Source organism: Aptenodytes patagonicus, chromosome 8 (genome assembly GCF_965638725.1).
Source record: "Aptenodytes patagonicus chromosome 8, bAptPat1.pri.cur, whole genome shotgun sequence".
NCBI classification, from domain to species: domain Eukaryota; kingdom Metazoa; phylum Chordata; class Aves; order Sphenisciformes; family Spheniscidae; genus Aptenodytes; species Aptenodytes patagonicus.
Genome location: NC_134956.1, coordinates 21,175,581 through 21,197,090, shown reverse-complemented (window position 1 = coordinate 21,197,090; position 21,510 = coordinate 21,175,581). Strand labels below are relative to the sequence as shown.

General features: G+C 43.9%; 1 protein-coding gene and 1 long non-coding RNA gene across 2 annotated transcripts in view; one reads left to right on the top strand and one right to left on the bottom strand.

Moving 5' to 3' along the window:
• The window catches only part of CNTN3 (contactin 3), a 112,772-nt gene extending 111,861 nt beyond the window's left edge, over positions 1-911 (top strand). The window contains exons 20-21 of the mRNA XM_076346680.1: positions 32-200; positions 811-911. Of these exons, the coding sequence (XP_076202795.1) occupies positions 32-200; positions 811-911 (270 nt within the window). The remainder of the gene's footprint in view (positions 1-31; positions 201-810) is intronic.
• Positions 197-16,471, bottom strand: LOC143164261 (uncharacterized). Its single transcript, XR_012996041.1, has 7 exons — positions 16,385-16,471; positions 6,706-6,827; positions 5,489-5,589; positions 3,877-3,933; positions 3,195-3,289; positions 793-928; positions 197-387 (listed from the first exon to the last, which is right to left on the bottom strand). It is a non-coding gene; the product is annotated as an uncharacterized LOC143164261 (long non-coding RNA).
• Between the last annotated feature and the right edge of the window lie 5,039 nt (positions 16,472-21,510).

Sequence of the window (21,510 nt, the reverse complement as noted above, 5' to 3'; positions counted from 1 at the left end):
GACATGCTACAGCTCTCTGCTTGTGCTGCAGGTTTTGTACAGGACCAGCAGTCAGACCAATATGAACGTGCTGAACACGGACAAGACAACAGCTGAACTTTTGCTCCAGTTTAATGAAGATTACATTATAGAAGTAAAAGCAACAACTGATGGCGGAGACGGCACTAGCAGCGATCAGATCCTGATTCCCAGACTAGCTAGTAGGTTGAAGCTGAATCACTATTATTTTGTCACGTGCTTATACAGGGTCCCCAACCAAAACCAGAAGCTCCTTTATACCAGCCACGGTAGAGAGTGACATGGCTCTGCCTTGGTGTGGCGAGTCATTACTGAATTTGCAGTTGACACCCAGCAGTTGTCACAGCTTGTCTTTGCAGGAATTGAGTCCTTATTGATGGGGAGAAAAAAAGAATTAATACTTGTATGTTGTATGGTAATAAGGTAATAAAAAGAAAAGCAATTAACAGTCTTCATGCCCTTATGCATGACAAACTTCATTCTAGTGAACTAGTAAATTACCGTGTAAATTGGTATTAAAAATTAGATATTAGTTAGATTAAAATTAGATTTTTTTACTTTTTCTCCTTTTTTTTTATTATTACCTTGAAAATAAAGACGATTCGTACAGCTTCAGCATTTTGCAAGGCATTGCTATAGTTTTAAAATGTTTACCATATTTTTGTAAATTTTCATTGCTTGTCAGAAATAAAGATGTACGATAATTTTTGCTTAGTATCTAGGGAGAGTAATAATTTGGCACAGCAGATACTCATGCTTTCATTTAATCCTGACCTTTTTCATTTGTCACAGGTATGGATGCAAGAGGTTCTGGTCCATCAGTCTTGAATATCTTCAGTGTATCCAGCTTCTTACTGACAATATTTTCCTTGACTCTTAATTCAGTGTTGTGATGGTATATTTTCATTTGCTGGGGGGGGGAGGGGAGAATCGGTTACTACAGAAAAGTGCTTTTTTAAAAAAAACTGCAGTGGTTAATGCATGTTTTTCTTCTACCCTGATGTGTTTTTAAATTCTTTATATTGGTTGAAGTAAAAATATCATGTAAAGTTTAGCGAATCCTTTAAAAAGGAATCTAAAATGCCTTAATACTTGAACCAAAGGAGTTTACATATTACATACTTCAGATACAATGTAAGAGAGAGGGAGAGCAATGGCACTATGATCAGAGTTAGGAGGAGGAGCTCAGCTCAGTGGGAAACTCCGTTTTTGCAGTGACACTGAATTGTTTTGGCTATGTTCTGCATTGTTACAATAACATCATTCTACATACGAACGATGAAATCGGAGACATGGCGTTTCAATCGGATGATAACACGTCGACCAAGCGGCCGTTTCTTAAGACAGTGTCATAATCCAGTAGCTTTGGATCAGTTTTCTTACTGCCCTTTATATAAGTTATTCTAAATCTAGCAAGAAATCAAAGCTGGAAGGTAGAGAAAAGTCACGGTATGGATGTTAGTTTTGCACAGGCCACGCTGGGGTGTCCAAGAGGCAGGGCTTCCACTACCACGCTTAAGAAATGATTTCACAGCCGTGTTTCAAAGGCGGCGCTCTGTTTTATCGCAGCATGCGTTTATGTACCTTTTCAAACACCTAACCTTCCTCTCTAGCAACAGATTTTGAAGTTAATTTCCTTATATCACCACCTTATATATCTTAACCAGGTTCTTTATTCATAACCAAATCCTCCCACCGTCAGGATTATTTTTATTGCCCTTCTCTGAATGCCTGTCAGTGTGTTTCACTAACAAAAGTGCCCGGCCGTAAGCATTATTGAAATGCAGTTGCACCATGGCCTTACGAAAAGGGACTACTACCACCTCCCTGCCTTGGGATGTGGTGCTTCCAACTACGCAGCCCCAAATTACCTTGCTCTTTTGTCTACCACACTGCACTGTAAACTCATCCTTAATTCAGTGTTACATTCATAACTCTCCTTCCTGCTGCTCTTTAACCAATTCAAAACTATTTCGCCTGGTCTGGCACTCCAGTGCACCCCATTACTGTCATATGATTCTGCTAAGTTTATGGCAATACTATAGGTTATAATAAAAAAAATTACACAAAGACACTTCAGGCTTGCTATTATAAAGAACTCTATGCTTTCTTTCATAGCAATATATTAAAGAAACATTAAACCTAGTACATTTGACTTCTGTAGTTGTGAATTTAGTCAAACCAGCCTTTTAGACACCTTTTAGAGAGCTGCCTACACACATGGTAGAGCAAGTGTTCATGTGACAAAGCATATCCTTTTAAAGACCTTTTTTTTTTTAATCTCACAGTATTATTACAATACACAGAACTATAAAGGGAGAGAACCAGGATTAATGAAATTATGGTAGCACTGTAGAAAAAATACCTTGATATGCATTCAAATAGCAATTTACCTTATTAGTATCACATCCAGATGAAAATGTGTGCTAACTGTTGAAGTAAGCAGGATCTGTATATACTGTACATATATAGTTATAAATGGCTAGTTGCTTTTCAATGTGGCTAACCAGTGATGTTTTCAGACACTTGCAGATGGGGGGGGCGGGTGGGAGATGGAAAAACAGGCGTTACTAGTAAGTATATCGTTATGTTTCATGCAACAAAGGGTGACTCTTTCTATTCTTGTTCCACAAAATTCTAGTCCATGTTCCTGTACTGCCATTTTCATGCGATTACATTGTATTATTTACTTTCTAGTTATATATCTCCATGAGATATGTACCGAGTACCTTGTTTCATATTGAAAAGTTTGAAATTTATCCTTAAAATTCCAGTTGTGTGTGTATCCTATGGTTATCTGTATGCATTTTTTTCTATTACTCTAATAAAATATTTATTACATTGAGGGATACTAGAACATTTCAAAGTAGTATTGCTTGTCCGTATTATATGTTTGCACGCACGGGGATTTACCGCATCTAAAAATCCTTGTCTATGGTCTTCATAGTATTTCCGCTAACTGGCACTTCTTGGCAGGATAGGAGTGGTTTCCCTCGCAGTAGCTTTGCTGCCCTAAGACTTAAATCCTAACACATATACCCAGGCCTATTTCTATAGGGAGCAGGGCAGGAGGGAGAGGAGGAGCAAGGACGTAAATACATCCCGGTCTCGCTCCGGAGGAGGCGGATGTGCGTGGGGCCGGGGCCCACGGCTCAGCTCGAGCTTCTGAGGTCTACCTCTGCCCACAGGTTTGCAGCACCACGGACAAAAAGCCACCTCGCTTTCCCGGGCTTGGCTTCTCCCTCTATCCAATTAGGCTGTTTCCTCTCCTCTGAAATGAAAAAAAAAAGTAATTATATTGAAGAAGAGTTAGTTCTTTATAATAATTTATTTAGTATATCACCATTTAGCATTAAATTGCATGGCCTGTTCTCCCCTGCAAATTGCCCATGCCTTACATACTGCAGCTTCCCATAAAGCCAGAGACTTCCTAGCACTAAAAGCTTCTCACTGGGAACGCAGAACTATATATTTTAAGCTTTTAAAGCATGGCTTCTACCTACGTTAATAGGGAGCTGATCCAGATGCTGCAGTAAGGGTGAATAATAATCCCAGCATGTTTACAGGTGTATACGCAAGAGGCAAGACTGTCAGGTTTTCCCTTTCAGATGGTTGTAGGCGGACACCTGCCTTGCTCTGTATTTCCCCCAAAGTTCAGACTAGTCTTCCTTTAAACTGACCTCTGTTTGTTCCTCATCTCATGTTAATTCAGATAACATTAATGTTTATTTGCGGTAATAAAACTGAACTGGTTCTCTAGGGAGAGTTGGAAAAAAATAAGTTGTTATTGGGAAAGTACAGGAGGAAAAGGTGAAGAGCCAGTAAGGGATAAGGTGAGAGGCCCCTGAGCCAGCCTACCTCTTGCAGGCTTTTCCAGAGCAGCTTCTGCGGCTAACCAAGTTTAGCAGTTCAGGCCTGGGGAGAAAAAAAAGAAAGAAGAAAGATCAATGATAATGAAAAACGTGAATAACATCACTGGTATGACTGGAACGGCGGGTGACGGGGAAGGTATTTCTGCCATTCCACTTTTACTTGTACTTGCACCAAAAACAGCCCGCACTTTGTCACTTACAAGTGCTATTATTTGAAATCCCGTAAGACGCAATAGTAGGCTTGAGTCATAGTTTTCAGGCAAACACTATTGTGAAGTGTATGGGGTTTTTTAATACCCTATCCAAAAATGTAGCTGAATTCCTCCAAATTGTTCAGTAACGCTGAAGGCTACCAAAGAGCAGAGCCAAAAGCTGGGCGGAGGCAGAGGAGGAGGAGGGGGAGCAGGGAAGGCGAACCCCTGGAGGGACGAGCCAGGCCTTTCTCCGGCTCCCTGCGGCATTTGGGGTGAGAGGTGGGTGCTGCAAGGAGGGCGAGCACCCGCAGCGGCATCACCACGGGGGACTTCCACGGGGTTTCTCTGGAAACGGTTAGTGCAACACAAAACTGGGCGACTCGCTGGGGTTTTTTGTGGACAATGACTCAAACTGTCGTTGTGAAAAGGAGAAAGGATACAAGAGTCCTGCCACCAGCTGGATACGCACACCAAAGAAAAAGGAATTTGATACAGCTTAAAAAAAAAAAAAACGTTTGCAACTGCGTGTGCCTCCTCTGGAAGCTGTAACGGCTTTTGCTGGAAGCCGGTACCGGCGGCGATAGGAGTGCTGTGGCTTGGGATTTGGAGGCCTGGAGGGTGAGGGCTGTTTGTTGGGTTATTTTAGGCGTGGGTTTAAAGTTTCTCACCCGGCACCGCTATCCCCCCAAGATTTGCTTTCTAAAGCGTTTCTCATGCCACCTGAGTAATGCGGTTTTTTCATTCTTTCCTGACAACTGTTTGTATGAGGGGACTTGATGACGACTCCTGCGCTTCTAAAGTCTGAATTTCTCAGAGGTAGCTGGTATAAGAATTAAAAAAAAATAATAATTCTTTGAAGAGTTTACTCTGTCGGCTGTTGCGAACATGCAGGATCCTCTATGAATGCAAAATGAGTTAAAAACTAATAGCACTTTAGCCCTAAGAAATATTGGAGATCTCCATTTTCTACTTAATTTGCCTTTCACTGGTGGAATGCGGACATGGGCAATGCCTGTCAGGTTATATATGTTATGTCTTAATAACAGGCAATAAAGCAAGCTGTCCTGCATGAGGGAGTGCATTAATCTGACAGCTTTCTGTCTGAAATAAATAACAATGGAATATTGTGAAAATAAAATGAGTTTGTAAATAGGCGCTCGCTCTCTTAGGAAAAACAACCTCCTCGATTCTTTTATGCTAACGCTTTGAACTCCTGAAAAGCAATAAAAAAGGGTATGTTTAGCAGAGAGATAACTGAACATACGTTATTGTTGTTTCATGAAGCCTGCTTGACAAAAAGAGGCACTACTTTTCTTTAAATCTGATGCATGCATAGCACAAGCTGCAACATGGTGGGGGGGAGATGGTACGCCACTTAACCGTATCTCCAGCTATCACTCTTACCCGCTTAGAAAAGAGCTTTTCTGCAAAGACTTTTCACAGTTCATAGCTGCCTCCCTGGCGTGCGTACAGCTTGGGCCTCACCGGGAAGCAGGATGTACAGCCTATAAAAAAGGACAGATATTTGTCTTTTCCCAAGCTTAAGATCTACTTCAACAGCCTCAGCAAGCGGAGCCTGCCTGCACCCTGTGCGTACGGGAGCTGTTTCTCAGAGGTGCTATTGATGTCTCACCTTCAGCTTGGAAGGCTTTCCCAAGGTCGGCTAAGGATGTGGACATCTCGTTAGCATCAGTGGGATTGGTCACTACCGCTGCAGGACAAGGTGATGCAGACAGACGCTCCCGTGGCAGCCCTCCCAAAGACCGGCGTGTCCCCCCACGCTGCCCTTGGCAGAGGGCACCCTCTCCAGGACGGACCTTTGGTCCTCCCAGGAGCCGCGCAGCCGCTGTCCTGCCTCTCAGCAGGGAACTGCTCCGCTACCGCACGTTTCTTCCAACATCTGCAGCCAGCGCAGTGGGTGCGACCTGAGTAGCAGGTAGCTTCTCATCTTTGCCAGAGGATTACGGCTATCTCTTGGAGATATCCTCGGAGTACCTGTGTATGTCTGTCCATAAGTACACTTTCCACAAATACAGACAGTTGGCAGTCTAAAAGAACCCTAGCCCGTCACCAATTTGGAGTCTGTTTTCATGTTTTCCTCTTGCTGACAGTGGCTGTGTATTGTCAGTCCTCTGACGCTGTCCAGCCTCTCGTTAGGTGCATCAAAAAGTTCCCCTCCCCAACAGTTTGGTATTTCCATAAACAGACACTCGCCTTTCCTTTCTTGGGTCCTCTGCATCAGCTTTAACTGCCACGTTGCAGTGTCTGCGATGGCACTTATTGTAATTCATACCATGCTCTTCATTTGCTTTGGTTTTGAACTCTCTCTGTTTTGAGACTTTTCAGTTTGTGCATCAGAGTGTTTTAGTATTAGAATTTCACAAGACCTTCATGTACATCTTTCCTTTGTTTTTTCCCATCTCTAAGGGTCAAGAAAACTTGATAAACTCAGTTGGTATTAAATTTCTTTTCTTGAGCTCTTTGCTGATCTTTTTGAGGTCAAGAAGTATCTTTGAAAGTCTCTTTTTCCCCAAATGCACAAATACAGGAGACATGCCAGTAACCCTATGTAGCATTACTAAGACGCTTTCTTCCCAATGTACCTAAGATTATTTTCTTACCCTTTAAGAGCATAATTAGTCCTGTGAGGTCTGGACCATGCCTGCTCTCTGTGCTGTGCTCTTCATTCCATCTCGGCGATTAATTCCCTTTGGGTGGGAGAACGTCAAGGCATTGGCAAACGCTGAAAAAGGAAGAATCAAAAGCATCCCGTTAGGAGCCAGTAGAAAGGATGCAACTTCAAGATGTTCATTAATTCAGTCCATGATAATTTAAACTCAAAGCAACTCCTAGGACAGGGGGACATCCCAGAATTGTCCATCAGAAAAGAGCAACTTTTGAGAGTCCAGCTTGCCCGCTCAAGCCTCCAGCCTCCCAAATCCCACACTCCTCGGGATGCAGAATGACCCAGCTGCAAGAAGGGCCACAGAGTCGCTTCCCCCCCTCCACTGCCAGCTGAGGGTGCAGGATTGGAATCCTCCAGCAGCACAAGGGGAGGGTTTGCATGCCCTTGGTCAAAGGTGGGACCTAAAACCAGCTACCAAACCATCTGGCCATTAATAAAAATGCAAACATAAAAATGCTTCCTTTGAATGAAAGCGACTAGCAGCTGTGCTCCGGAGCGACTCCCCGAACGCTTAACACAGCATCCTCCTGCTCCGGGACTCGAGGGGCCGTGGTGGTCTCCCCACCCTGCCGCGGAGTTACAGCAGGTACTTCAAAGCACGTGTAGGGACTTACATTTGGGCACTCTGAACTCATTGCTCTGCGGCCCTAAATAGAAATGCAGATTGATTTTTTTTTTTTTTTTTTTTTTTTGGTCACCTCCAGGGAAGGTGCTGCGAACACTCCCCTGAGATTTGAGCACCTAAATGTGCTCCCCGTGCCCGTTAATGTAGAAGGAATATTGACAGGCAGGAAAGGCGTTCATCGGGATTGCTCTCCCCGGTGATTTCATTTTAGGGGATCTTTCCGTTTTATGCTGGAACACAAGCAATGACCTGTTACATCAGCTAAAGACATAAAAAGAAACGAGTCAGAGAAACAGTCTTTCATGCCCTTTCTGATACAAATAATAAACCATTTTCCCAACTGAGGACCTGTAAAGGAGTCTATCAAAAAGGACGTGTGTGTAACAAGAATTTCTCTCATTAGCAATCCAAGGAGGGCCACGGTTAAAGTAAACAAATAACGTAACTTTTGTCACACTTCCTAACATGTCCACCAAACTGAGGCATTTAAAGTTACACTTGTCACAACGCTAATTATCTATTTGAACAGCAGAGCTCTCGCTGATTGAATGAGTTCTTCTGCAGTGAGAACAGACCATTTCATCAGCTGCATCTGATCGTCGTTACTTTTTGGATGTAGGATGTAAATTGACTATAACAACAAAAAATATGGCTTTAGAACCTTTATAGCAGCCTCATATGAGACAGAGGGGAACTCTTCTACAGCAGCCAAAAGCTTCTGCTCATGTTCTGGAAAACAATGTCTTGGGGTTTTGTGTTGCCTTGGAAACATGAAAAATAAAGCGCCATTAATTACCGATTTTCAAGCAACCAGAGTATCCAGTGCTGAGGGCCTGATCCAAGGCTAATGAAACCCTTACCCCAATTCCAGCAGATCGATCAGCCCTTCTAAACAAGGAAAGGACCGAGGCAGAACAAAGCTCAGCCAAGTTTTACTTCTGACCGTGATTCCAGAAGAGTTACCAGAAGGCTTCAGGCAGACACTCAAAGCGGTGGCTCGCAGCGGTTCCTTCTTGCCTTCACATCCATGACTTTGTTAACATTGTCATCTGTTTATTTTTGAAAATATATGCCCTCTTTTTTCAAAGAGGTACTAGCAGCTGACCTGATAAACATCCATGCAAACACGTATACAAGACCTATATAAAGCCCACGTATACATTTTCTCCAGGTAGGAAATCATGCTAATAGTCCCAGTCATTGGCACAGAAGCATGAGTTCAGCCAGACCTTCTGCAATCATTCTTTCTGCCCCAAAAACTGCCAACAGTCTCTACTATTCTATCTTCTGTATAATCATTTTTAACTGTTAATTAAACATTTTTTAACTACAGACTGCTTGCTTCTCTTCCTCCCGTTACTAGTGGTGCTTTGGTCCTAATCATAAAACTCTATGAAATAGGTGAAGACTAGAATCAATCTCTTCTTGTGGGAGTTTGAAGTTGTCCTAAAATTTTCTTTTGGAAAGACTGTTCCCCCTCCCCGCCAGCACAGCCCAAAGCAATCAGCTAAAACTCCAGCCACAAAGCTATGGAAGGATAAAAATAATTCCAGTAAAATCTTAATTTTCTCCAGGAATCCTTCTCATTTATGAACTATGCAAGGTGTCCCTTCTCTTTCATTTACAATGAATATTAATCTTTGTCTATCAACCGAAGCACAATTTTAGAGTGTTTTCCACTCATTCATATTCACAAGGTTGACCATCATCGCTAAAGAACTTTGATTACCTGGTTTTGGATTTGGGCCGGGTTTTAACGCAGCAGTACTTGACACCACTGAAAGTATTTCATTAAATAGGGCCTGGAACAGGGTGAAGTCCCGTGTGCCGCGCAGCCTGTTCAAAGACGGGCACGCACTGACGAGCTGGAGAGATGTCGGAGTCTGAAACTCCAGCATTTGCAGCCGTGGCGGTAACCCCCTGCGGCAGGCAGAGGACGAGCCCAGGGCACAGCCCGGACAAATGCAGGGCACAGGGGGGCTTCTGCACCGAGGGGACCCTGCAGCGGTCCCCAGCCGCTTTCTTGGGGCATAGCAGGGGGCACAGTGAAGCCGTATCGCCACACAGCTCCCCGCAACGGTGTGATGGGCACCACCTCGTCCCCTCCAACCACACCGACCCCTTCTTGTCTCCATGGGCATGACTGAGCTCCAGCCTCACCTTCACAGCAGTTGGTACTAAAAAGGGCACAGTTCCACCACAAACCAAAAGCTGACTTCACCACTTAACCCCAGGAGCCTGACTCATCTAAACCCAGCCATACCTACAGCTTTTCATAGAATCATAGAATCATTAAGGTTGGAAGAGACCTCTAGGATCATCGAGTCCAACCATCGACCCAACACCATCATGTCCACTAAACCATGTCCCTCAGCGCCTCATCTACACGTCTTTTAAATACCTCCAGGGATGGGGACTCAACCCCTTCCCTGGGCAGCCTGTTCCAATGTTTAACCACTCTTTCAGTAAAGACATTTTTCCTCATGTCCAGTTCCATCATACATATACGCTCCTATAGGATCATAGAATCATTTAGGTTGGAAAAGACCTTTAAGATCATCGAGTCCAACCGTTAACCTAGCACTGCCAAGTCCACCCCATGTCCCTATAAGGTACGCTGCCCCATGACCGTTGGCATTAGCATATATGAAGTTCAAGACCCATTTCAGTGCTTGTAGGCAAAATGCCTCAGCAGCATTTCAAATTGCCCCCTCCACTTAGAAGGTTAATGAGCAAAATACGCTGGAGACTGCGACTTCTCCCGGGTCTCTCGCTGCCCTCTCCCCACCTGAGCTGCTTCGCCTCTCAGCATACTTCTAAAGCAGCATGATTAACATTTTAAGAAAAGTAATCCACCAGGGACGTCCATTTGTTGAGAAAATCATCTATAACCAGACTCAAACCGTTCCTTTTCTCCGTTGACGCTGTTCAACAGCAACTACAGCTGAAAGGGATCATATCGGACACTGGTGATGGTCCCCGCCGTTTAGTCTGTGTGTGTGCTGGGAGAAAGCCGCAGATCCAGCCCCGCAGCCATCCCGCATCTGGTCATACCCTGTCCCTCCACCGCAGCCCAGGGGATGGGATTTGGAGATCCTGCCCACAGCACAGGGATGGAGCACAGCCACCTCCCGGGCTGCTGGAAAAGCACCGCTTTCATCTTGTAACGCTATGCAAACATGGCAAATGCTATTTTTACATTTGGTCCCAGCTATTTTAAGCAAAAATTTGCTTAAAAAGACACCAAAAAGACAACTTTTTCCTTTAGTTAGACATCCATTTCTAAATGAGCTGTTTATATCAGAAATTTTGAGTTTTCTTTTCTCTCTCCAATTTTCCTCAGGAATAACGCCACCGGCAATCTCCATGAATCTCTTTTGACTCTTTCTGAAGGTTAAACTGACTACAAGAAAGCTGGATCAAAGGGAAAGAAAAACTTTATTCTAGAAGCACAGAAATATTTACATAACACAAGATAAGCTAGAACTCCTCATTTCTACCATGTAGATGCGCTTGTAAAAAGCGTATAAAAATAGGCCATTTCAACTGGGGAGGGAAGGAGAAGAGGTATTTTATAGCTCGTGTAAGAGAAGAGAGACAAGGCTGGCAATCAGCACAGTTTGTAATGCATCTAATTGAAAAGATCCAAAGTTTTCAGGGTTTCCTGCCTGAAGGAGAAGAATCTCTCGGAACCATTTTGATGCACAAGAGGAAAAGAGAATAAGGTATCCCACCGCAGCCTGGGGCTGACGCCTCCTCCGAGCAGCAAACCAAGGACCGCGAGGAGCCCGGCTAAATAAACCAAAGGGTCAAACGTCAAATGACAAAGCTGACTATCGACTGGGAAACGACTGCCGGAAACAATCGGATTGGTGCAGGCAGCCTTCGGAAAGCAAGACAAGAGCTTCAGTTCAACCTCCTCTTCCGAGCTGCTCTCTGAGCTCCTCAGCTGCGACCACAAATTTTGGCAGCAAACTACTAATAGGACTGATGAGAGACAATACGAATTGACTTAGGGCTGGTCATTGCAGAGCAATAATAAAAATGAGAAGAGAGACTTTTTTTTGACATGTTTCTCAAGAACTGACCTCTTTTTGGCCAGCTCTAGTAAATTCAGAGTAACGGGAAGTTCAAAACACTTACCGATACTTATTCTAACGAGTTCATCACCTCTCCTCACTGATGCGCTGGAACCAAACCAATAAATGTTTCAATATCAAACACCCACTTCTGCCTGCCCTCAGAGGAGGTGAGCTATCCGTTCTGCAGTTAATTAGCTATCCTCTAGGAAGAAATGAGAAAGGCCATGCTTTAAATTAGACTCATCTGGTAAAAGCTTTCTTGAAAAGATGAGACTTACGTCATGTTTTGGAGCTATCAGAGGCAGAGGTTTCCCAGCAGAAGCCATCTGTCCTGGGTAGCTGCTGCCAGTCCTCAGGATTATCAGTTAGTCCGTAATGATTGTTTATATGAAAAAGGTGACTGAAGGGTCAGGGGGCTGACCTCTGAATATGAACACCGTGGTGGAGGCTAATAAAAGCCCAGGTACCGAGACGAGGAGCAGGGCATCGCTTCCCAGCACCTCCCTTTCCTTCAAGGAAATAGCAGGACTCTTGCTCTCCTTTGAGTTCAAGTAAGAACCGAGATGCTGCCGCTTGTGGCCACTTTCCTACTGAATTGGAGTATGCGCTAGAAAGTGTGGGACAGGTTCAGGTCCCTCCCCTGCCCAAGGGGTTTTAACCCAATATCTCCGATTTTCTTGAAGCCTCGTGGATTAGAACCCTCCCTTACACCTACCTGAACTCCCAGCTACATGTCTGGGGTGAAAGCCCAGCTTTTAGAGATGAAGGTACCACGACTTCTAGACCCAGATAATGTGCTAACTAGGCTCCGTTACATACAGCCCGTGGCACGGTCACAGCCACAGCTTCAAGACTAAATTGCCGCAAACCACGCTTCCCAAATCTCAGAGGAGTCTCACACCACAGCCAGGCTTGGATCTGTTCCCCCCCCCCCCCGCCCCGTTCTATGCAGTTTCAATTCATTTCCAACGTGCCGCGTGCTCTATTCTCTAGTCACAGAGCAGCTGAAGTGCAGTCACACGAGTCCTGCCGTTACTAAAGCAGCTTCTGTCTCGCTGCTCTTATCGGGGCAGCACAGGGCTGGGACCAGCTTGTAAGGAGAGAAATTGCTTACATAATTTATGATGTCTCTTGTTGTCAAAATAATCAGACAAGCTTAAAAATATAAGCAGACACTGTGAGGAACAATATGCTTAAAATGTTGAATTATATGGTAGTGGCGTAGAATGGGAAATACTTGAAATTAGAAGAGAATAAAAATGTAACGTATTAGGGAAACGTCAAACATTTTCTGTATTTCACCCATCAATAATGCATCATACATTGCTTAAAAGACAGAAGATGATGACGTCCAGGTAGTTCAAAGAAGATACTTGAAGTGCCAAATAAACATTACTGCAGCGAGTGGACTCCGCCGGTGGCATGTCACACCTGCAACCTCCAGGGAAGGGACCTACCAGGCAGCTGCTGTACACGGGCTTTTTAGGCATTTTTCATTAGCGGTAAGAAAAAAAGCATTTGGACATCTATTTCTCTGTATGTTCAGAACACCTAAGTTACGTGAGCACAGTAACTCGGTACACAGAGAAAACAGATGCACAAATGAACATGCCAAAAGGCGCTGGAGCATCGCTGTTCACAGAGGGAAAATCTTCCTCTGCACACCTACGGCAGGGCAGGACTCCTGGCTCCCGACTTCAGGTCCTCATCGCTTAAGCAGATGAGGACCAACGTATAAAGTATATGCACAGAAAACTGAGGGAGTGGCTGGCTGTTTTCTAAACACCAGCAGCAGAGATGATGCTGACTGCCAGGGCGCGGATGGACACCACGCATTTCGTAAATTAAACTGTAAGTTGTTGGGTTGGGGTTTTTTTAACCACATCAGTTGGATTTCTGTCTGTGGGAAACTTTTCCTCAGAGAGGCTCTTTTCATAGAAACAGCAGGGCATGGAGTGGCAACAGCGTGAAATGAGAGATCTTGAAAAGCAGCATCGTTCTGCAGGAAGCCCTGCATTTGCATGTTAAGCTACATCTATTCCCTGAATGCTCAGACACATGAAAGCAACCCCAGATTTTTAGTTAGCAGCAGATCTTTTAGCTTCAGCCTGAATTTAAAGGTCATGCATGTTTAGAGCTTTTTTTGCGCTTAGCTGGAGAAGCATTACACAGCTCTCCTTAGGAAGAGAGGTGAGAAAAGCACCGGCTCAGCCGTGCCGGGACATCGGGGTCACAATCCCGTCTGTAGCAAAGTGTCTGACATTGGCCCCCGTTCCCAGTGACAGTGGCCCCGATACACTGCGATGTTGTATGAGAGATGCTTCTCTGATATCGGTGACCTTAACAAGAGCTTTTTAGCACTTGTCAGGACTATGACAGCTGAATCTTTTTAGGCATGTAAATGCAGCGCGAGTGGAAAGCAATTGAATGAAACCCACTGTCCTTTTCACAAAACAGTCCTGAGGGAAGTTCAAGACATTTAAACTCAATTTTAACCTTTCTCATCTTCAGAAATCAGACCTATTTTTGATGAGGCTAAAGGTTTCCTACCTGACATGGCAATTCTGCCCTTCAGCTTTGTGCCGTGCAGCTGGAGGGGCGGGCAGGGCTAACGCCCACTATCTCCCTCCCACCACCACTGGCAGTGCCACCTCACTACCACCAGCACCGGCCAGCCAGGGCTGCAAGGCACAGATGCTCAGCTGTGCTTTTTGCTCCTCCTCATCCTCCTATGATGCCCTGACGAACGGTCGAGCATTGCAAGGTTGTCATCATCACCACTGAGCTCCCCAGTATGCCGTTTCCTCCCTTTCTTTGGCATTCAGGAGCAGGTGAAGTGGGAGATAAAGAATAAAATTATGACCCTTGTCATTGTCTTCCAAATGAGAAACACTGATGTGGTAGCATATTTGAATATTCAGGAAAGGGGCAGACCTACACACTGGATTTACTGACATAAATGTCGGTCTCAACTATTGAATTCCTGGTGCTGATGAAGGTTGCAGAAAAATTATATGTATGCAGAATGGATAAGAGGTGAGGTCTTGCTTTTGCCTGCCAATATATAAAGGACTCAAATGATTGTTGGTTTGTTTGGGTTTGTGATTAGATTGATATGGCTTATGCCCAAGTATACTGCTGATATAGATGAGCAATTAAATAGCAACAGAAGCTAAGATCTTTGGATTCACCTGAAATGCACTGGGGATCCAGTAGGGAAGGACCCCTGGAGAGACTGATTCAACCCCAGAAAGGAGTGGATACCCTCCAGAGAGTTATTATTTCAGTTCTTCTGGACTGGTCATTTATCTCGCACACGCTGGTGAGACAGCATATGGTCCCACCTCCTCTGGAGGAGGAGCACAACTTCTGAAGCTGCAAGGAAGGGAGCAGACAGAGGTGGGGACAGCTCTCATCTCACACACCAACACCGACAGCAGAGGCAAAAACCCCTCAGACTTTCCAGCACAACTGCACATAGTGGGACTTAAAAAGACCTGTTTCAAGATGCCCTCCTTCCCCTCTCTCTTCTTCCTCTCATGGTACCGAGAGGTGGTTTCTCACATAACCGAAGGAAAGTGCCTAACCTCAGAAGAATATTATTTTACACACGAGCATGACTTCCTCAAAAATCCTAGATGTACTTGTTCAGTGCTTCATTGAAGGGTGAGTTCAGGTCTGACAGCAGCTACTCTCGGGGGTACCGCCAGCGTTACGCAGGGGCAGTGGGTAGATACAGCTGGTGTCACCAAGCGAGCAGACTTGCTTAGCAAGGCAAAACATCCACCTGGGGCTTTGGAAGAGTCAGGTTCTGGCCTCCCGGTTCCCTTGCACGAATGCATTTATGCTTTGCTCTGTTGCCTCCACAAGCGCTGACGGCGCTGAGGCACCTGGTGTGCTGAGACCACTACTTATCCTGATGATGAACGTGACAAAATTGCTTGGGGTTTTGGGGGTTTTTTAGCTGCTTGTTTGTCTGTATCTAGGTAAGTCCCTTGTCTTACACTTGGAGTAAGTTTTCTGTTACTTTCTGCCTGTAAAGCTCCTACCCAAAGGCATCTTCTTCCATTATTGCAGTCCCTGGGGCATCCGTTCACGGTAAGATTTGACACTGCAAAGTCTCGGAGGTTTGCTCTGTCACCCAGCACCAGAGAGCCCACCCAGCACCAGAGAGCCCTCCCAGCCCCACAGCACCTTGAAAGATTCCATGTGTCTGCCTCCAGGAGTCCCGCTATACATCTGCCATATAACACAGGACCACAGTCTGGATCAGACTAAACACCGAGGAGGGAGGAAGAGGAAAACAGATTCTCCTTTTCCCTCTCTCCCTTCAACAAATCCACACCCGGCCATCCTGCTGGCTTATGGCATCTGATGCTACTTTGCACCCCTTTGCATTCACCTCTTACCTGGTGCTTGGGCAGGTCATAAATCTGTTACCTTTCTGGGACTCAAATGCTACCAATGCGTACCACTGAACTTCCCCAGCATTCTTCTCCTCTTCAACTATATCCTCTCTGTGCGTGTTGCACTAAGTTACCCAAGCTTTACTGCTACATTTAGGGTACAGAGCAGAAGTTAAATAAAGCAGCAGCATCCCTGCGTGTAAGGCAAAACTGATCTTACATACAGGATGGAAACATTTGTAGCTCACAATGGCCACCTGAAATGGGGTTATATAAAATTGCAGGTAGCACCAAAACTTTCAAAATAGAGAAAAAATTCTCTCTGACATACCTATAAAATGGAAATACTGCATATTACTTTTAAATGTGTTATTTTATGAGAAATGTGGTCATACTGCACTTAAATGTGTAACTATCTCAAGATTTAGTGCATCGGTTGAAAATTTTCATGGTCAAGATAAAAAAAAAAATTAAAAGCAGCTTTGAATCAGAGTTGCTCACCTTTAGCATGCTCATTTGGGGTCTGCTCAGGCTTTCAGGCACAAACAGCTCCATCTCTTACAACACGTTAACGGCACGGTCAGGGAAGATTGCCTTCGGAAAGAGGAGCGAGAAAAAAGAAGCTGAAGCACCACAGAGACACAGTATTTGAGGAATACTGAGGGGTCACTGTCAATAAGGCTCAACACTGTATAACCAGCAAGCAAAACTTCACCAGGAGTCATTAATCTATTACAGAAGCTTAAAAAAAAAATAAATAAATCACAAACTGAACCACTGCTCTTATACATTAGTCTGAGACCACTAAAATATTTGCACATCCTTGATTTTCCATGGCAATTTTTTGTATCATCGGTTCAAACCACCATTTATCATTTGGAATGAAAACACCAAAACTGGATAGCCTTTAACAAAGGACCCACTAAGCCTCACGTTGAAAGTAACTGCATATATGCTGTCCTGCTGTCTGAAAGGCAGGGATCATCCAAACCTTAGCCAACGTGCTCCAGCCTAAACAAATGAAGTTGTCCCACGCAGACATTTCTTGAGTGGGCTTCATTCTGAAAACGGGTAAGGAAACCGTGGCCACGTCCCTAAGCTGGCTTCCCTACGGGGTACCGCCGTACACACGAAGTTTAAAGTTAGATGGTACAAAATGTGCATAACTGTGAATGTTCTTACGCCAACAGTTTTCACTGCAGAGCACTGTAACATGGGAGCAGCTTAGAAATGTTTTGTGTATGAAAATGCAAAGCAAGCACTGGCTATCTTAGGACTGATGTTCTTATGAACAAGTTATTGACAATATCTACTTCTTCTAGTGCAAGTTCAAAGCCCACAGATGAAGCCTTGGCCCATCACAGAAATACAGGAACTGCTTTTATAATTAGGATTTTTTTACTACTCTCATTGTAGGCTATTAGGCTGAGGGTCCACATTTGTAATTCATGTTTATAATTCCATTATTTACATAATGGACAAAAATGTAAAAGCAAGACGTACAGTAGAAGTCTTTGTGGTTTCTTATTACAGTAAAAGGAGACTTCAAAACATAGCTTTAAAAATTAAGAACAACATTATTTCTAGATGTACAGCTTTTAACGGTCTCAGAAACACACATTCAAAACTAAATCAATGATAAGCAAATGTTGGAGATGCAATACATAACATTCTGGCCTAGTATACACGCAAGACAACAGTCTGAATCAGGAATTCTTGCCCTGAAACCATAACGCCTTTGTATGATCACAGAGAAGTTAGAAAACAACGTATCGGACTCCTTTCCCTTTACCTGCAACGGGCAGTAGACAGCCCAGGCAATGAAAAGGGCTATTCAGTCACCATCCACATTATCCTTTTCTTAAACGTATGTAAAGCCTGACGAACAAAAGACAAAAATGAAGGCTGATGCGTACTGCCTTTCATATTTCAGTCTTAACTCTGTCTTCTCATGCACGCATTGTTAAATGGAGTAACGCATGGGGCTGAAAATTACCAAGCAGGTGTTTAAAAGACATCTGTAAGCAGTTCTGCTATAGTCTAATTAGTGTTCTAATATATATTACAGTGCAGAGTCATCATTATTTCCTCTTCATTAGCTGCTGATATATAATGCATCTTAAAAAAAAGTCTAACCCGTTTTCTTTTTTTTTTAAATTAAAAAAAAAAAGAGCTTATTTCTCCCATTAACATAACAAAGGCAATAGGAATATGATTAATGCATGCCATCTAAACTATGTGCATTAAACATTAAAAACCAATGCACCATCTCAGCCTAATGTGCATTTGCAAATTATAAAATACGCTTGTCAATATTAACACTTGCGCCAAATGAAATGTTGTTTAGAAAGAAAACAACAGAAAAATAAACCTTTTCTTCTAGCTGCCTTTTTGTAACTGCTGAACCCTATTCCTGTTCTTTGGAAAGAGAGAGACCACGAAGTCCACCAGAATGCGTCCACATTATTCAAGGCATGGTCTGACCTGGTGGGTAGAGACCTACAGAATACATCTATCTTGTAGTCACTCCCTTGAGAGCAATCTGTGGTAGCTCTACACAGTTTTAAATTAGTTTTGGCTAGTGATAGCACTCTCTCTGCCCAAGCATACAGCTGTAGGATGGAGAAATTGCTAAAACACTACCGTTCCTCTCAGCTTCTCAGATGGACTTTGCGACTGCACTGAGCTCAGCCCTGCCACAGCGGAACTGCTCGCAGAATCCCAGCCAGCCACTTCAAAACTAATGCATGTCTAAACTACAGTCACAGCAACACTTTTAGAGCTTGGGTCTGCCAAATGTTGACGTGTGTCCTTAGGAGCACATCTGCCCATTAGACATACTTGATACCTCTCCCCATTGGGATAACTTGTGCCGAGGACAAGGTCATCTCCAAGCTTGTGGGCCCAGTTTCCTTACGTTTGTGAGGCTTTATAGCTACCAAAGCAGAAGAAATTCAAGGGCTCCCTTCCTAGAAATCTTCTGACGTCTGCCAAGGAAATCCATCCTGGAAACCTCTATATTTACCTTGATTATCCCCACACAACTGAGCTTCTATCCCCGAGGAAATTCCAGTCATGGCTATAGGCGAACCCAGTGGTACAGCACATTCGGTTGTTGATGACAAACAACCAGGGATACAGCCACTTACCCAGCCTGCCCTCTCCCGCTGTCAGCACATCCCCTAGAGAGGCTTTATGATAATTTGGGAGATCGAGCGATACATCAAGGACCCAGCTCCTTTCCTCCCATGCCTATGCAGACTGGATACCTGCAGAAGAGCACTAAGAGATACCGAGGTCTCGCTAATTAAGACATTCCCTTTTCCATCTCAAAATTCAATTCTCCATCAAACATTGAAAATTAAGATGAACTCACCAGAGGGGACAGCAGCTGAAGAAGGTACATTTTTATGTCTGCTTGGCCTTTGACAGCAGCCCTCTAATTACAGCTCATGGCAAGTCTTCAGCAACTTGCCAATTATGCCTGATCCCCCAAACTCAACTTAAAGCTTCTCTGCAGTTCTGCTCTCCACCTTCTCTGACAGAGCAATAACAGATGCTTCACAAACCGGTCCCTTATGAAATGTAACACCAAGCCTATAATGAGGTTTTACTGCAACAACAACAGATTTTACTCTTCCTCTAGAGATCTACAGAAATCTGGTCAATTTTTAGGAGAATTCAAGCTTTGGGGAGCAAAACCCCAAAGTTGATGCCAGTCATGAAAGTGATACAAGCAGCAGACACACCAGTGCTGGGGGGCCATACCCTCTCGCCTGCTCTGCACTCAGCATCCACAGAGACATGGATTTAGACCTTGAACTTAAAAGACAGTGGGTGAATTCACACCCTGCCGAAGCTCACTGGTGCCTCACCAGTGACTTGGCACCGCGGTGTTACTCTGTCCTCACAGAGGATGAGCCAGGTCCATATCAACACCATCAAGTGGCTGGAAATAGCCCCAGGATTTGCTAGGGACATTTCTGTCCGTGGCACAAGGACATGTTTTCCTTGGGTTGCCCGAGCACGTCACCCTCAGCCAAGATAAGAGGTGCTCACCTGGGGCTGTCTCCTTGCTGAGGAACACTGCAGCTCACACCACATCATATGGCTACGGGCACGCACCAACGGGGAGTCCAAGTTCCCCGTTCCCATGACAGGGTGAGAAGAGGGACTTGCCAGCAACATCTGCAAAGCCAAGCCAGGAGAGATTCCCCACCGTGTACTCTCGTGTCTCGGCACAGCCACACTTCGTTGCAACATTACGGAGCATTGCGTTTCAAAAGCACCGCACAAATTCAAGTCAACAAGCACTGTGACTGATGCTACGGGTAGGTGAGGCTTAATGCCTTCACTTTAAAAGACAGGGAATCAGCAGCAAATAGGTTAAACAATTTAGCACAGGTTGTTCAATAAATCAGTTGCAGAGCCTGGGTTGGAATCCAGAGATCTTGTCTCCTGCTGTCATCTTGATTTAACTTTGCTAGAACCACCTTAACGACTTTGTTTTGTTGTTACAGGCAAAAACTCAAGCATAGGCAATAGTATAAAGCACTGTGCAATGCTGAAAAGAAAGCTTGATGGGATTTTGTCGCCTCCGCTGCGAATACCCAGGACAAAGAGCAAAAGGTTGAAAGTAGATGGGCCACTGAGTCTTCTTGGTTTGTTTTTACAGGGTGGGGTTTTTTTTTCCTCATTTTTATTATTAGCCAAGAACACTCTGAAGTTTCCAAAGGAAAAGGGTAATCATGTCAAGAAAATTTAACATGTATTTGAGATGAATTCAATGCAGCTCTATTAGCTTTAGGTCAGCTGCTTTTTTTTTTTTTTTTTTTTTTTTTAAAAGACACGTTTACATCTCAGCTTAAAGAAACTATTGAACCACATAGAACTGGAGTGGCGTGCTATACCTCGAGGCATATTAAAGTAGCCAAGAAGCACAGTAGTTTGATAGTGTCTTAATGCGCCATGGACATAGCATTTGATTTCATATATTGATCACTCTGTATACAATTAGTTGAGTAAGTGCAAGTTTATGGTCGGTGCTGCTCCGTACTCTTATTTTCTGTAGTGAAGAAAACGGACTGAAGCCTAAGTGTGGGAAAGCAATCATGTTTCGTGACCTTAGAAGTGACATCCGTCCACAGTAATGAGGCATGAAGGCTTTTTAAAATCATGCAGAAGAGCAGCCCATTGGAGTTATGCTGACTGGTCTCTCACCTATGATTTAAAATTACTTTAAACGGATGCTTAAAGAAACATATTTTAATTTTTTTTTTTAATTGAGGTTAACCTCCAGCTTTAAGGAAGTCAGAGTGACTACATGCTTAATTCCAGTTCCAGACACTTCGATATTTGACAAGTAAAAACTGCAAAAATGTTTACTATGTTTAAAGGCAATAATAAAGTTTTTCTTCCCCTTTTGTCTGATTAAAGGTTGCAGATATTTATATTGTATTCTAATTGTTGATTACTTAATGGATATAGGTAAATGTCTTTTATCACTGAGACTTTTGAAGATGTTATTTTGACACGTCCACTCTGACCAACACCCACTTAGCACATCAGGAAGTGTAAAATCAATTAATTCAACAGCTATTTCTACAGCCTAAAGTGTAATTACCCAT